Genomic DNA, 15,479 nt, shown 5'->3' on the forward strand with positions numbered 1-15,479 from the left:
GTACTGGGGTCCCTGGAAACCCTTCTATCTTCAGGCTACACTCCCAGACCTATTTTATATGTTTTTTTTTTTTAATTTGGAAACAGGGTCTCTTAAGCTAGCATGGCTGGTTTCGAACCTGTGCCATCCTCCTGTCTCCGCCTCTCAAGCATGGGGACTACAAACATGCACCACCACGCCCGGCCTACAATTTCATATATCTATTTTAAAAGCTTTAATGTATCTGGGATTGGTGGCACATGCTTGTAATCCCAGAATCTGGGAGGCTGAGTCAGTGGGATCGTGGTTCGCAGACAGCCTCAGCTACTTATTGAGGCCCTTTGCAACTCAGTGAAACCGTTTTCAAAATAAAGAATAAAAAATAGGGCTGAGGGTGTAGCTCAGAGGTAGAATGTCCCTGGGTTCCATCCCCAGTACCACATAAAAAGATGAAGCTTTAATGTGTTAACTGGATTTATCTTCTTGTTCATTTTTACACTCTCTCCTATGTTGTCTCTCCATTTTTTATTGCATTATCTATTTCTGTCTCCTTTGACTAATCTTATTTCCATGCCTTATATAGTTTAATAACAATTTTAACTTAATACCTAATTTTCAGCCTAATACCTAATTATTCACCCTGTAATAGAATATTATTTCCTTTTACACTTGGACTACTGGAATAGTAGAGAACTTTTTCTTTTTTACTAAGTTTTTATGGCTTATTACTATATGATTTGCTTTGAAGTGGTCAGTTTCTGGTGATTATTATTTCCTATAAAAGTAGTGCTAGAAATTGGTAATAGCACTGCAATCCACAAATGGGTGTTCAAACTCTGAAATATACCTTTAGCCTGGGGCATAGTAAAGAAAAAGTAGCTAACTAAAAAGGTCTCTCACAACAGATACTGGCGAGGATGAGAGGAAATACAAACTCTTATACACTTTAGGTGGAATTTTAAATAAGTCCAAACACTATGAAATCAGTTGGATGTTCCTCAAAAAACTAGGAATGGAACACCATGTAACCCATCTGTACCACTCAGTGGTAGTTTTGCAAAAGAACTAGAGTTAGAATACTAGCAATATATGTATATCCATGTTTATAGCAGCACAATTCTCAATATCCAAATTATGGTACCAACTCAGGTGCCTGTCAACAGATGAAATGATAAAGACAGACAATGGAATTATACTCAGTCCCAAAGAACAAAATTATGTCCTCTGCAGGAAAATAAATGGAACTAGATAATATTCTGCAAAGTGAGATCATCCAGTCTCAGAAAGTTAAGGGTTGTATAAATCTATCCTAACATAAAATATGAACTCTAAATACCCAAAACAATCTCGAAAAAGAACAAAGCTAGAAGATGTACATTTTCTGATTTCAAACCTTATAAAGCTACATTAATTGAAACAGTGTAGTACTGCTATAAAGGCAGATATACAAACCAGTGGAGTAAAATAAAAAGCCTAGGAATAAATTCTTCCATATATTGTCAAGTTATTTTTGACAAGGTTTCCAAGAACATTTGGCGAAAAAAATAATGATCCTTTCACTAAATATTGTTGAAAAATAATAATTACATGAAAAAGAATAAAGTTGGACCCTTACCTAATACCATATACAAATATCAACTCAAAATAGATAAAAGACCTAAATGTAAATCTTAAGATTATAAACTTTTAGAAGAAAATCTGGGTCATAACACTTCACAACATTGAAATTGGCAGTGATTTCTTGGATATGATTTCAAAGGCACAGGCAACAACAGAATAAACAAACTTCCTGAGAAATAAAAAAAACTGTACATCCAAAGACAATGTAAACAGAGTTAAAAGTTACTGATAGAATGGGATAAAATATTTCCAAATGCTATATCTGAAGGTATATTAATATTCCAAATAGAAATCCTAAAAAATTTGCAACAATAAAAGTAAACAATACAATATAGAAATAGGTAAAAGACTAAAATGAATAATGAATCTCCAAAGATTTTATTTTATTTTTTTATTTTTATTTTTTTGGTACTGGGGTTCCTGGAAGCCCTTCTACCTTCGGGCTACACTCCAAGACCTATTTTTTCTTATATTTTTGAAACAGGGTCTCTTAAGCCAGCATGGCTGGCTTCGAACCTGCGCGATCCTCCTGTCTCCGCCTCCCAAGCGTGGGGATTACAAGCGTGCGCCACCACGCCCGGCTTGAATCTCCAAAGATTTTAACCAATACACACATGAATATATTCTTTTTTGCTTAGTTGTCTGCTGGATGGAAAATCTTATTTTTCTGGTTCTGGTGTGTATTACCTATTTCTTCTTTGTAGTTAATCTCTTTGAGTATTTTCTCTAGTGCTGGTTTTGAAGACATAAATTCCTTCCGTTTCTGTTTGTCATGGAAGCTTCTTATTTCCCCATCTAATTTGATAGAAAGTTTTGCTGGGTAGGAAATTTTTGGCTGGAAGTTGTTTTCTTTCAGAATTTGGAATATGTTACTCCAAGCCCTTCTGGCTCTCATGACTTGGTTTGGGAAGTCTGGAGTGATTTTAATTGGTTTGCCTCTGAATGTCACTTGTCCTTTTGTTTTTGTTGCCTTTAAGAGTCTCTCCTTGGCTTCCACATTGGTCATTTTGACAATTATGTGGCATAGGGACCTCTTCTCTGATCCTGTCTAAAAGGAGTTCTATAAGTTTCCTGGACCTGTGTATCGACCTCTTGCTCTATGTTTGGAAATTTTTCTATTATTTCTTTGTAGAGATTATTGATCCATTTGGTTTCACCTTCTTTTTCCTCCTCTATTCTGATTATTCTTAGGTTAGCTCTCTTAAAATGGGCCTATATTTCTTCAATGTCAGATTCCTACTGTCGGATTTTTTTCTGTTATAAATTATGCATTCGTTTTTGGAGTGATCATCTTCTAGGAGCGAGATTCTATTCTCCACGTGGTCTAATCGATTGTTTATACTTTGAATTGAGGCCTTTACCTCAATAATTGCATCCTTTATGTCTTTTAGACTCTCTCTAAATTCTTTTCGAAGGTCCTGTATTATTTCTACAGTTATTTTCCTGATTTGATCTTCTGAAGATCTCTGAATCTCTGTGTTATCAGGTTCTGATAATATGGGGTTGTGGGCATTCATTACTCTATTGTTGTTCCTCTTTCCCATGATTTCAGAAGTTTGTGCCTTCCCTGGATCACTACGACTTCACTTAGGATGCTCTGTATCTCGAGTCTGTGGTAATCTCAGCTGCCACTACTCCTTTACTGGGTTGTATCACAAAGTCTCAGACCCAGGGAGTTAATTGAGGCTCCGTGAGACCATGGGGGTGCCGGGCTGGATTGAGGCTCTGCGAGACCATGGGGGATGCCGGGCTGGTCGTTTTCCCACAGGGAGCTGTGACTAAGATGTGGTATCTCTGCCACCGCTACTCCTTCACTGGGTTGGACTGCAAAATCTCAGACCCAGGGAGATTATCAATGTCCCTGGGCGTGCAGTACAGGGATTTCTCCTTTAGGGGCCACAATTTCACTCATGGTTATTGTTTGTGTTGATCAGGAGCTGTCGAGGGCGAGGTGAACTCGTTGTTGCTGCTGGCAATATGGTGCCGCTACCATGCCCTTGGCTGTGAGGCTAGAGCTACTGGCAATATGGTGCCACTGCCTTGCCCTCAGTGGTGAGGCTGGCACTGCTGGCAATATGGCATCGCTGCCACGCCCTCGGCTGTGAGGCTGGCACTGTTGGCAATATGGTGCCGCTGCCACACCCTTGGCTGTGAGATTGGCGTATTTCTTTTCTCATTTTGAGCTCTGTTCTGAGTCCCTGGAAGGCGTGATGAGCTTGACCACTGGGAGTTTTAGACATTCTTTGCGCAGAAAGAACTGCTGAATTACACCCGAATGATCCGCAGCTGCTCACTTCAGCTCGTTTACCTTTCCTCTCTGGATCCTGGTGCTGTGAGGGAAGATGGTGACGGTGCGGGCCCCACTGCTTCATTGCAAGCTTGATTTCTGGTCTCTGTTGTTCTTCTAGTCTTTTTCTTCTCTGTCCCTTGTGTTTACATTTTTTATTTCTCTGCTGATGGTGTTTTCTGGCTATGAAAAGCTCTGCTTTTGTGGCAATAAAGATCGAATTTTAGCAGGGCTCGTAAACTGCTGCTTTCTTTGGTCGCCATTCTCCCGGAAGTCTTCTTTGAAATTTTTTAAGTCTCACTTTTTCTACTATCTTTCTTGGAATCCAAAGGTATAAATGTTATATATATTGACCCTGGTCCTTAAGACTCAAAATTCATTTTTTTTCTTTTTCTTTTTTTTTTTTTTTTTTTTGGTGGTACTGGGGTTCCTGGAAGCCCTTCTACCTCCGGGCTACACTCCCAGACCTATTTTTACATTTTTATTTGGAAACAGGGTCTCCTAAGCCAGCTCGCACAGCTGGCTTCAAACCTTTGCGATCCTCCTGTCTCTGCCTCCCAAGCACGGGGATTACAAGCGTGCGCCACCACGCCCGGCTAAAATTCATTTTTTCTCAATGTATTATATTCTATAAATTCTACTGATCTTTCCTCAATTTTATCTACTCTAACCTTTTATAGTCACTTAATTTTTTTCTTTTTTGTGTTTTTCAGGCTTGTAATTTATATTTGGTTCTTTTAAAATAACTTATTTTTTTTTTGCTGAGATTTTTCAGTTGTGTTAAGACAATGCAAGATTGCTTGATAATTCCTTGTCAAGTAATCACATTATCTGCTTCAATTAGTTGAATGCCATTTTTCATTTTTGTTGAGATTTTACTGATTCTTAGTATGATAAATAATTTTCTATTTTATCTTTAATGTTTTGGATACAATGATAGACAAAAAAGTAGATTTCTGTCATGTTAATGGTCTAGTGAGATGATTTACACTTAGAGTAACTACTGATATATTCAGCTTAAATATGCCATTATACAGAAGCAAGTGAGAAAACAGGTCATAGGAGGAACTCTAGATGAAGAAGGAGACACTATAGATGAGCAAATAAGGTGCCCTGAAGGTGGGGGGGGGGAATTCCCTAATGTACATGGTGTACATTAAACATATCAAAGTTATTTACTAAGCCAAACATGGGAAGAAGGGTGGAGGGAGGGAGTGGGGTGGGAACTGGGTAAGGGCTAAATGAGTGATGTTCGCATGTATGCCTCTACCATTTTGTACTGCATTAAGATGTATGACTACAATACACCAATAAAAATTAAAAAAAATCTGCCATTATACACATATTCTCTTAATTATCTGGATTTTATTTTCTTGCTTTTATGTGAGTTATTGAACAGTTCTATAAAGTAGACCAATTAGGGATTATGTGTTACACATACTATTCTTGTGTGAGCTTTCACAAGGAATTAATTTCAATTTTCCCTTATGTATACAATATAGTCTTGCCACATGTTGAATAAATTAATGAATTATATACCTTGACTTGCTTCCAGAAGTGATTTGTCAACTTATGTAAGAAGCATTGTTTACTTTCAACTTGTCAGAAATGTATATCATATATATATATATATATATATATATATATATATATATAATTTTTACTGGTAAGTTGTAACTGTACATGATAAGGAGTTCATAGTGATACATTCATATACATGTATACTATTATTTGGTCTGTTTCCTTCCATGTATATCCCTTCCCATCTCCCTCCCTGTGCATGATAGAGAGACTCATAGTGATATATTCATATATGCACAGGCCATATTAATTTCCAATGTTCTCTCCATATCCAGTCAAATCACTTCATACACAATCATCTCATGTTAGAATGTAAATGAAATGGCTAGAAGAAAATCTAAATATATTTTGGCAGATTAAAACATAAACTGTGTTATGGGAGATGCTTAGGACTTACCTTTACTGAAGAATGTGCTAACCATAAAACCAAAAAATATTGAAGCGATGGCATAACACATAAGAAAGACAAAGAGGAAACTACAGTCACTGTAACGCAGTATTGGCTCATCCAAAATCTACAATTAAAAAATTATGGAATACAATTAAAAAGATTATGTACATGATAACTACTATCACATAAACATATGGAATGAGAAGAAAGTTACGCCCCTAATGAAACAGATCAGCTCACTCAATTATTGAAACTCCATGAGATAGGAAGTGAAATAACCCATTTCTTGCACAATGGTGAAAATACTGACTCAGCAGCATCTGAGTTTCCATAGTATAATCAATAGAAATGTTATTTTATACTTCTACAAAACTGAGATCAATTACTTCAGGGCACGATTACTCTTTCCTCTCATAGGATAGTGCAGCAAACTGCAATCAACTGGATCTAAGTTGTCTATTACAGTAGCAATTGATCATGTGTAATTGCAAAGCACTTGAATGAAAATTTAAAAAATTAATTTAAATTTAAGCTGAACTTGGTGCTGCATGCCTGTAATCCCAGTGCTTGGGAGGCTGAGACATGAGGTTTATAGGTTTGAGGTCAGCCTTAAAAACTTAGTGAGACCCTCAGTAATTTAGCAAGACCTGTTTCAAAACAAAAATGAAATAGAGCTGGAGGTATAGTTCAGAGGTAGAAAGCCCTAGAGTTCAATCCCCAGTAACCTCCACACCCCCAAAATAAGACTTAATTAAAAAACAAAAGTAATATCAAATATAGATTATTTCTAATAAAAATGTAATGTTAGAATTCATATTTGCAGTATATACAAAACATACCTTGAATTTTCAAGACATAGTGGGAAAAGAATGAAAAATATATCACTAGGCATTGGAGAAGGATACTGATCAAATTATATTTTTATACAAGTGTGACTATGCCACAATGAAACCTGCTACTCTCCATAATTAGTCTGTGCTAGTAAAGGGAAAATAAGAAGCCATAAAAATAAAATAGATCATTAATTTTAGAAATGGTAATATTTTGAAAGAGTATTTTATAAATATTGAATTAAATATATTTTTGAAATAGTTCCACCTGTTTCTGTTTAAAAAATTTAGTAACTACTGGAAATTTAATATTATACATGTAACTCATTATATTTCTATTAGACAACATGCAACTATACTTGCCTTGGCAAAGAATAATATACATATCATAGTTATAATAATGATATATAATGGGAAGAATGTGAAAAAATAGGCAGCCCAGATGATCCAGTTTCTAAGTCCCATTATGAGCTGGTATTCCTGTAGGAAAGTCAAGACATATATCAAATATTATATGTGCTTGCAATTTATAGCATTTTATATACCTTTTACTAATTTAGTTCCCATAAAAGTCACTTAAATGGCTAACATTTTAAGAATGAGAAAAATCAAAGATCATACATTCAAGTACATTAATCAAAATTATGCAATGTAAGGTTAGAACTGGCATTAAAATGTATTTCTCCTAAGTTCAAATATCTTTTTTTCAATTCTAAAATTGGTACTGTAACAAAATGAAAAACATTGCAAATTAAACTTTGTTTTTAAAATGAAACTTTAAAGCACTGAGAGAAATACCTCTTTTCTATTATACTCTACTTCCAAGAATATTAGAGAAAAATGTCTATGATAATGTCTTTTTCTCCCATATCTGGCTGCTTTAAGATTTTCTATTTTGGTTTTTATAGCATTTGAATATAACATGACCAGGTCATAGATGTAAGAGTGTGTGTACACCCACATGTGTTTGTTGTATTTATCCTGCTTTGTATTATCTGAGCTTCCCAGACAGTGGTTTGATAAATGTAATTGATTTCAGAAAATTCTCTGCCATTAATTTTTTTTTTTTGGTGGTACTGGGGTTCCTGGAAGCCCTCCTTCCTCCGGGCTACACTCCCAGACCTATTTTATATTTTTGAAACAGGGTCTCTTATGCCAGCACGGCTGGCTTCGAACCTGTGCAATCCTCCTGTCTCTGCCTCCCAAGCGCGGGGATTACAAGCGTGCGCCACCACGCCCGGCTCTGCCATTAATTTTTAAATATTTTTTCTACATTTTCTCATTTCCTTTTTGAGATCTTAATTATGTATGTTATCCCATTTTACGTTGACCCTTTTGATGCCTTCTTCTGGACTGTTACATTTTACTTTCTCTTTGCATTTCAATTTGTGTAATTTCAAATGTCTTGTATTCAATTCCTTAATTCCTTCAATCTGAGTGAAGTATACTGATAAGCCTATAAAAAGTATTTATCTGTTAGTGTGGTTTTTATTTCCACCAATTCAATTCTTATAGTGCTCTCTCTGCATAGCCCCTCTGATCGTTCATGTTATCTGTTGGGCAGACAAGAGTTAACATACAAGGCCTGAGATTGCTATTAACAGAAAGACATGTTTGTAAGGATAGCCCTTGGCTGGTACCCAGGAACTCAGCTACTCACCTGTTCCGTACAGTGATATATTTTCTGATATGCCTATACTGTTTGTGCAAATGATATGGTTTACACCCAATATCTACTTTCTAGGAGTTTAAAATTTTGGTACATGTTAGACAAACGATATTAACCTGGCCAAGTCCCAGCTGAAATCTTAGGTACTAAATCTCTACAGGACTTTTATAGACAGAACATCATGAACAGGTACCTGGATTTTCACTGCTCTGGCAGGAGTGCACTCTGTGTGACCTTTTGCACAGTTACACGAAGAAGCTTGCAAATGGACTCCTCCAGGATTTGCTTGTATGTTTTCTCCATAGGGACCAGCTATGTAGCCTTACAACAATACTGGGTGTACAGTCCTGGCTGTGGGTATAACTACATGAGTTGTTCTAGTGAATATTAGAAAATAAGGCACGTCTTAGGGATTCTGAAGATTTCTGCCTTTCCCTTCATAGTCTTTAAAATATTAATCAAGGTTATTTTGAATTTTGTCTCATATTTCCAATATCCATGTCTTAACTGAGTCTAGTTCCAATCACTGATTTGTCTCTTTGATCTGTGATTTTTTTCTTGCTTATTGGTGTACCTGACAACTTTTTGTTGAAACTCAAGTCATATTGTGTAGGTAGGGCAGTAGATACACATGCCAATAGTGTGGGAATGTATATTAATTTAGCTAGGAGATGGGTTATATTTGAAGCATATTGTTGCTCTAGGCATAAGAGACTTCAAGTTCCTTTAATGATCTTTTTTGTCTTCCTTAGTAACCTGGGGTTTTCCTTTGCATTGCACCTCAGAGACAGCTGGTCTCAGAAACTCTTCATTTTAAAAAAACTGGTAAGTTGTTGGGCATGGAGGCACATACTTACAAATCCACTATTTGGGGGGCTGAGACAAGAAGACCACAGGTTCACGGCCAGCTTCAGCAACTTGGTCAGGCCCTGTGAAACTCAGACTTTTTCAAGATATAAAATAGATAGGGCTGGAGGCAGAATGCTCCTGGGTTCAACCCCAGTGCCACAAACAAAAAAAGAAAGAAGAAAGAATGGAAGGAAAGAAGGAAGAAAGAATTGGTAAGTATCATCAATATTTACTCTTCTGTTATGTATTTGGATTTGCTGCTTCTGGGATGTAACAACTATCCACCAATGCTGAATACATACAATCCAACTCTCCATACAAAAGATCTTCACAAGCTGAATTTTTTTATAGAAATCTTATCAGAAAATAAGCAGGATTACCTTCAATCTGTATTCCTTTTCCCATACAATGAATTGCATGATGGAAAGCACAGTTGGAGAAAGCATGAGTATGAATATCAAAGGTAAGAAGCCAGTGGCAACCCAAAGTAATCCATGGTGAGGATAAGCTGGATATGGAAATCTCTGTACAAAGATGGTAATCCCATCAAATAGCTTCTCTCCAGCACTGCTCTGATGATACAGCATGATGGCCTTATCCAGAGCATGCTGTACAGCGAGGAAGCCTTCCTTGATGTACCCTGCATGATAAAACAACCGCTGTCAAGTAAAACAGAGTAAGGAGCAGTTTCAAATGAGTCATACCTTGTCATCTTCAGAAGATAAATTTATTCCCATTTCAATTATTCTGATAACCTATCACAGATTTGGTATAAAAGAAATACTTCTTCAGCAAATCTGATTTACATCATCCCCAAATTAAAATATAAATGAAGCCCGGCGTGGTGGCGCATGCTTGTAATCCCAGCATTTGGGAGGCTGAGACTGAAGGATCGCGGTTCATGGACAGCCTCAGCTACTTAGTGAAACCCTTTGCAAAACAGTGAGACACTGTTTCAAAAAATAAAAAGAGTAAAAATTAGGGCTAGTATGTAGCTCAGCGGTAGAATGCCCCTGGGTTCCATAAAACAAAACAACAATATATATATATATGTGTGTGTGTGTGTGTGTGTGTGTGTGTGTGTGTATGTATATATGTATATATGTGTATATATATGTATATATATGTATACATATATACATATACACACACACACACACACACACACACACACACACATATATATATATATATAAAAGGGATAGGGCATGCTAAATGCAATTTCTTTTTACAAAATGAAGATTTAATAAATATTGGAGAGATAACTAAGAGATTTAAAAAAAACAACAGAAATGAAACCTCAGAAGCAGAGACCATAAAATAGCAAAACTAAAGCTTATCAGAAACTAAAGATTTTGCACCAGGAGCAGTGGCACATGCCTGTAATCCTAGTACTTGGTAGGATGAGATAGGAGGATCACAGGTTTGAGGCAATCTTCAGCAATTTAGTGAGACCCTGTTTTAAAATAAAAAATAAGGCTGTGGGTATTGTTCAGAGGTAGAATGCCCTGGGGTCAATCTCTATTACAAACAAACAAACAAACAACAAAAAAAAGAAATAGAAAAAAATTATGTTCAATAAAGTACAGCATAGATAAAAATCAGAAGATGGAAAAATACTTTTAATATATAGTACCAATAATATATCTAGAATATATAAGCCTTTAATTAATATGAATCTTCAAGGTATATGCTATATTATTTGAAACTCTGATCTATTGACAGATTGCTGGTTTAAGGTGTTTAGAGTATTAAAATATTTAAAAGGTTTATTTTTAAAGATAAAGTATGGATTTCTAGTTTTTGGTATTTGTTAAAAATATGTTTTCTGCCTACTTTTTGGCTACTTCAGTCTTAATACCCTGTCTTCTTTGCTTACTCCTCTTTAATCCCTCTCTCTCTGAGATTGAACTCAGGGGCACTCTATTCTCCCACACTATCGTATTTTTATTCTAATAAAAATAAAATGACTATCATTATTATTCTTTCGTGTTACTGAGGATGAAACCCAGAGACATTCAACCTCTGAATTATACCCCCAGATCTGTTTTAATTTTAAAACAGGGTTTCACCAGGTTGATGAGAGTCTCATTACTTGCTGAGGCTGTCCTCAAACCTGTGATCCTCATGTCTCAGCCTCCCAAGTACTGGGATTAATAAAAGTGCACCATGCCTGATTTCATCTTTAATATCTTTTATTTTGGTGGTGGTACTGGGGTTCCTGGAAGCCCTTCTACCTCCGGGCTATACTCCCAGCTATTTTATATATTTTTATTTGAAAACAGGGTCTCTTAAACCAGAGAGGCTGGCTCCGAACGAGTGCGATCCTCCTGTCTCTGCCTCCCAAGTGTGAGGATTACAAGTGTGCGCCACCACACCCGGCTTTAATTTCAATGTTACTTAGCACTCGATCTTTCATCCGCTCTTCTCTAACATTTCTCCCACGAATTAGTGTTATATTAAGGGAACCTAAGGGTGATAACAATTTCTCAAGTAGTATGCTGCCCAAAGTCCAAAAGTAAACTTAAAAAGAGTGTTATATACATATAATGACTACTATATATTTTTATATGTTTAAGTATATACATATACATATACATAGTTCTTACTATTTATGCTAAATATGGCTATGCTTCTGTATCTTATAAATTCCAAGAGAAATTTTGTAGTTTTGCACAGTATGCCTCTAATGATCTATTCACCTTCCAAACTCATGTGTAGTAGCTTCCTATATGTACATTTTATCTAGCTTTGAAAAAATAATAAATAAAAGTTTCCTGAATGTTATACTCTGTTCTGCATTGAACCATGAGTTTGTTCCTTGTTATGGTTTTGATTTAGAATGTCCCCATAGGACTCAAGGAAATAAGGCAGCCAGATTAGCCGTGGTGCTTGGTTGGTGAGCAGGGTTTCCTGGGAGTGTGGTTTTGGGCCTTATATATGGCCCCTCCTCTTGCTTGCTCTCTTGTTTTGTCTCAATGATGTGAAAGCAGAGCCCTTGCTCTCTTCTCCCTCTGCCTCTCAGTACTGTTCCCTGAGCTCCACTGCTATAAACAGCCTGATGAATTGAGCCCTAGAATCTCTATATCTATGGATAAATAAAACTTCATTTTTGTAAGTTGTGTGGTCAACTGTTTTGGATTACATCAGTGAGAATGCTCACTGAAACATCATAGTACATGGAATAATCCTTCCCACTCCAAACTCTAACTAATCCATATGCATTCTTGTAGATTCAGTTTAAATACTTGTTTCAGCCAGGTGTGGTGGTGCATGCTTGTAATCCCAGTACTTGGAAGACTGAGGAGAATCACAGGTTGATGGTCAGCCTCAGCTACTTAGTAAGATACTCTACAACTTAGTGAAAACCTATTCCAAAAATAAAGAATAAAAAATAGGACTGGACATGTAGCTTGGAGGTAAAATGTCCCTGGGTTCAAATCTGTGCCTATGTGTTGCAGTGTTGGACCTATGCCCTCTTCAAGGAGCTTCAAGGTCTCTGGTTTGATTTCCAAGTCTTTGATGCATCTCCAGTTGACTTTTGTACAGGGTGAGAAAGTGGGATTAATTTCCAATTTTCTGCATATGGTTAACCAGTTTTGTCAATACCATTTGTTGAAGAGGCTATCTTTTTTTCAGTGTATGTTTTTGGCCCCTTTGTCAAAAATCAATTGGCTGAAAGTGTGTGGAATGTTTCTGGGTCTTCTGCTCCATTGGTCTATGTATCTGTTTTTTTGCCAGTACCATGCTATTTTTATTACAATGGCTTTGTAGTATAGTTTAAAATCAGGTATTGAGATTCCTCCTGCATGGTTTTTGTTACTGAGAACTACCTTGGCTATTCTGGGCTTTTTGTTATTCCAGATAAATTTAAGGACTGATTTTTCTATGTCTTTGAGGAATGATCTTGATAGTTTAATGGGCATTGTGTTAAATCTCTAGATCACTTTTGGTAGGATGGCCATTTTAATGATATTTATTCTGCCAATCGATGAAAATGGAAGATCCTTTCATCTTCTAAGATCTTAGATTTTTTTCAGTGTTTTATAATTTTCTTTGTAGAGATCTTTTACCTCCTTGGTCAAGTTTATTTCTAACTATTTTTTTTTTGTGTGGAAGATCGTGAGTGGAAGTGTTTTCAGAATTTCTTTTTCAGTGGATTTATGGTTGGTGTACAGAAAAGCTTCTGATTTTTAAGATTGATTTTGTATCCAGATACTTTGCTGAATTTGTTCATCAGTTCTATAAGCCTTTTGGTTGAGTTTGTTGGGTTTTCTAAATATAGTATCATGTCATCTGCAAATAGAGAAAGTTTGAGTTCTTTTTTTCCTATTTGTACTCCTTTGATTTCTTTTTCTTGCCTTATTGCTCTGGCTAGAGTCTCTAGTACTATATTGAAGAGAAGTGGTGATAGTGGACATCCTTGTCTCATTCTTGTTTTTAGGGGGAATTCTTGAAGTTTTTCCCTATTTAATATGATGTTGGCGGTGGGCTTATTGTGGATTGCCTTAATAATGTTGAGATATGTCCCTTCTATTCCAATTCTCTGTAGTGTTTTTTTTTTATCATAAATAGATGTTGAATTTTATCAAATGCTTTTTCAGCATTTTTTGAAATGATCTGTAATTTTTGTCTCTGATTCTGTTTAGATGATGAATTACATGAATTGATTTTCATATATTGAACCAGCCTTGTATCCCTGGGATGAACCCTACCTGGTCATGGTGTATGATTTTCTTGATGTGGTTTTGAATGCGTGTTGCTAGTATTTTGTTTAATAGTTTTGCATCCAAGTTCATCAGAGATATAGGCCTGTTTTTTTTTCCTTGAACTGTCTTTATTTGGTTTGGGTATTAGTGTGATGTTGGCTTCATAGAATGTATTTGGGAGAGTCCTGGTTTTTTCTATTTCATGAAATAGTTTGAATAGTATTGGGGTTAGGTCTTCTATAAAGGTTTTATACAATTCACTTGGGAAACCATTTGGTCCTGGGCTTTTCTTTGATAATAAGTTCTTTATGGCTGTTTCAATCTTTGATTGTTATTGGTTGAAGTATTCTATATCTTCTTGACACAGTTAGGAAGGTTGTATTTATCTAAGAAGTTTTCGATTTACTCCAGATTTTCCATTTTGTTGGAGTATAGTTTTTCAAAGTAGTTTCTGATAATCCTCTGGTTTTCTACACTGTCAGTAGTAATTTCTCCTTTTTCATCCCTTATTGTCATAATTTGGGTTGATTTTTTTTTAGTTAGGTTGGCTAGTGGTTTATCAATCTTATTAATTTTTTCAAGAAATCAGATTTTGGTTTTGTTGATATTCTGTATTTTTTTTATTCTCTATTTCATTAATTTCTGCTCTAATTTTAATAATTTCCTGTCTACTGCTGGCTTTGGGGTTCAATTTTTCCTGCTTTTCAAGGGCTTTGAGGTGTGTCATTAGGTTATTTATTTGAAGATTTTCTGTTTTTCTTATGTGAGCAGTCAGTGCTATAATTTTTCCTCTTAATACTGCCTTCAAAGTGTCCCAGAGGTTTTGATATGTTGTATCTTTATTTTCATTTGTTTCTAGAAATTTCTTGATTTCACCTCTTACATCTTCTAATACCCATTCTTCATTCAGAAGTGTGGTGTTCAGTCTCCACATGTTTCTATTGTTTCTCTTGGTCTTCTTATAGTTGATTTCTAGTTTCATTCCATTTGATCTGAAATGACACAGGGAAGTATGTAACATTTTTAAAATTTGCCAGTGGTCATTTTGTGTCCCAGGATGTGATCTATTTTGGAGAAGGTTCCGTGAGCAGCTGAGAAAAATGTAAACCTAGGGAGACTATCTGTACAAGTCCTTGGGGATGCAGTACTGGGATTTCTCCTCTAGGGGCCGCAATTTGACTCACGTTTGTTGAGTGCACTGATGGAGCAGTAGTGGACTCAGGGAATTCGCTGCTGCTGCTGCTGTGAATATTGGCACCACTGTCATGACCTCGGCCGTGAGGCTGGAGTATTTCTTCTCTGGTTTTGAGCTCTGCTCTGAGTCCTTGTAGGGTGTGCTCAGCTCGCTGTCCTCCCCTCCTCTATGGAGCCTAGCGGGTTGTTGAATGTGTTGGTCTGGAGCCATCTGGTGAACTCGCCGCTGCCACCAGGCAGTAAGGCGCTGCTGCCACGTCCTCGGCCGGGAGACTGGTGTTATCTCCTCTCAGGTACTGAGCTCCATTCTGAGTCCCCCTCCTCTCTGGAGCCTGGTGCTGCGAGGGAAGATGGCATCCATGCAGCTCCA

At 36.5% G+C, this 15,479-nt stretch overlaps 1 protein-coding gene across 1 annotated transcript in view; it reads right to left on the reverse strand.

Moving 5' to 3' along the window:
• LOC308268826 (phospholipid-transporting ATPase ABCA3-like) overlaps window positions 1-15,479 on the reverse strand; it is a gene marked incomplete at both ends in the record, with an annotated part of 196,849 nt that overhangs the window by 160,826 nt on the left and 20,544 nt on the right. Inside the window, 3 exons of the mRNA XM_080703930.1 lie at window positions 5,865-5,982; window positions 7,052-7,168; window positions 9,587-9,846. Of these exons, the coding sequence (XP_080560056.1) occupies window positions 5,865-5,982; window positions 7,052-7,168; window positions 9,587-9,846 (495 nt within the window). The remainder of the gene's footprint in view (window positions 1-5,864; window positions 5,983-7,051; window positions 7,169-9,586; window positions 9,847-15,479) is intronic.

Source organism: Muscardinus avellanarius, assembly GCF_963383645.1.
Source record: "Muscardinus avellanarius genome assembly, chromosome: 10".
NCBI lineage: Eukaryota > Metazoa > Chordata > Mammalia > Rodentia > Gliridae > Muscardinus > Muscardinus avellanarius.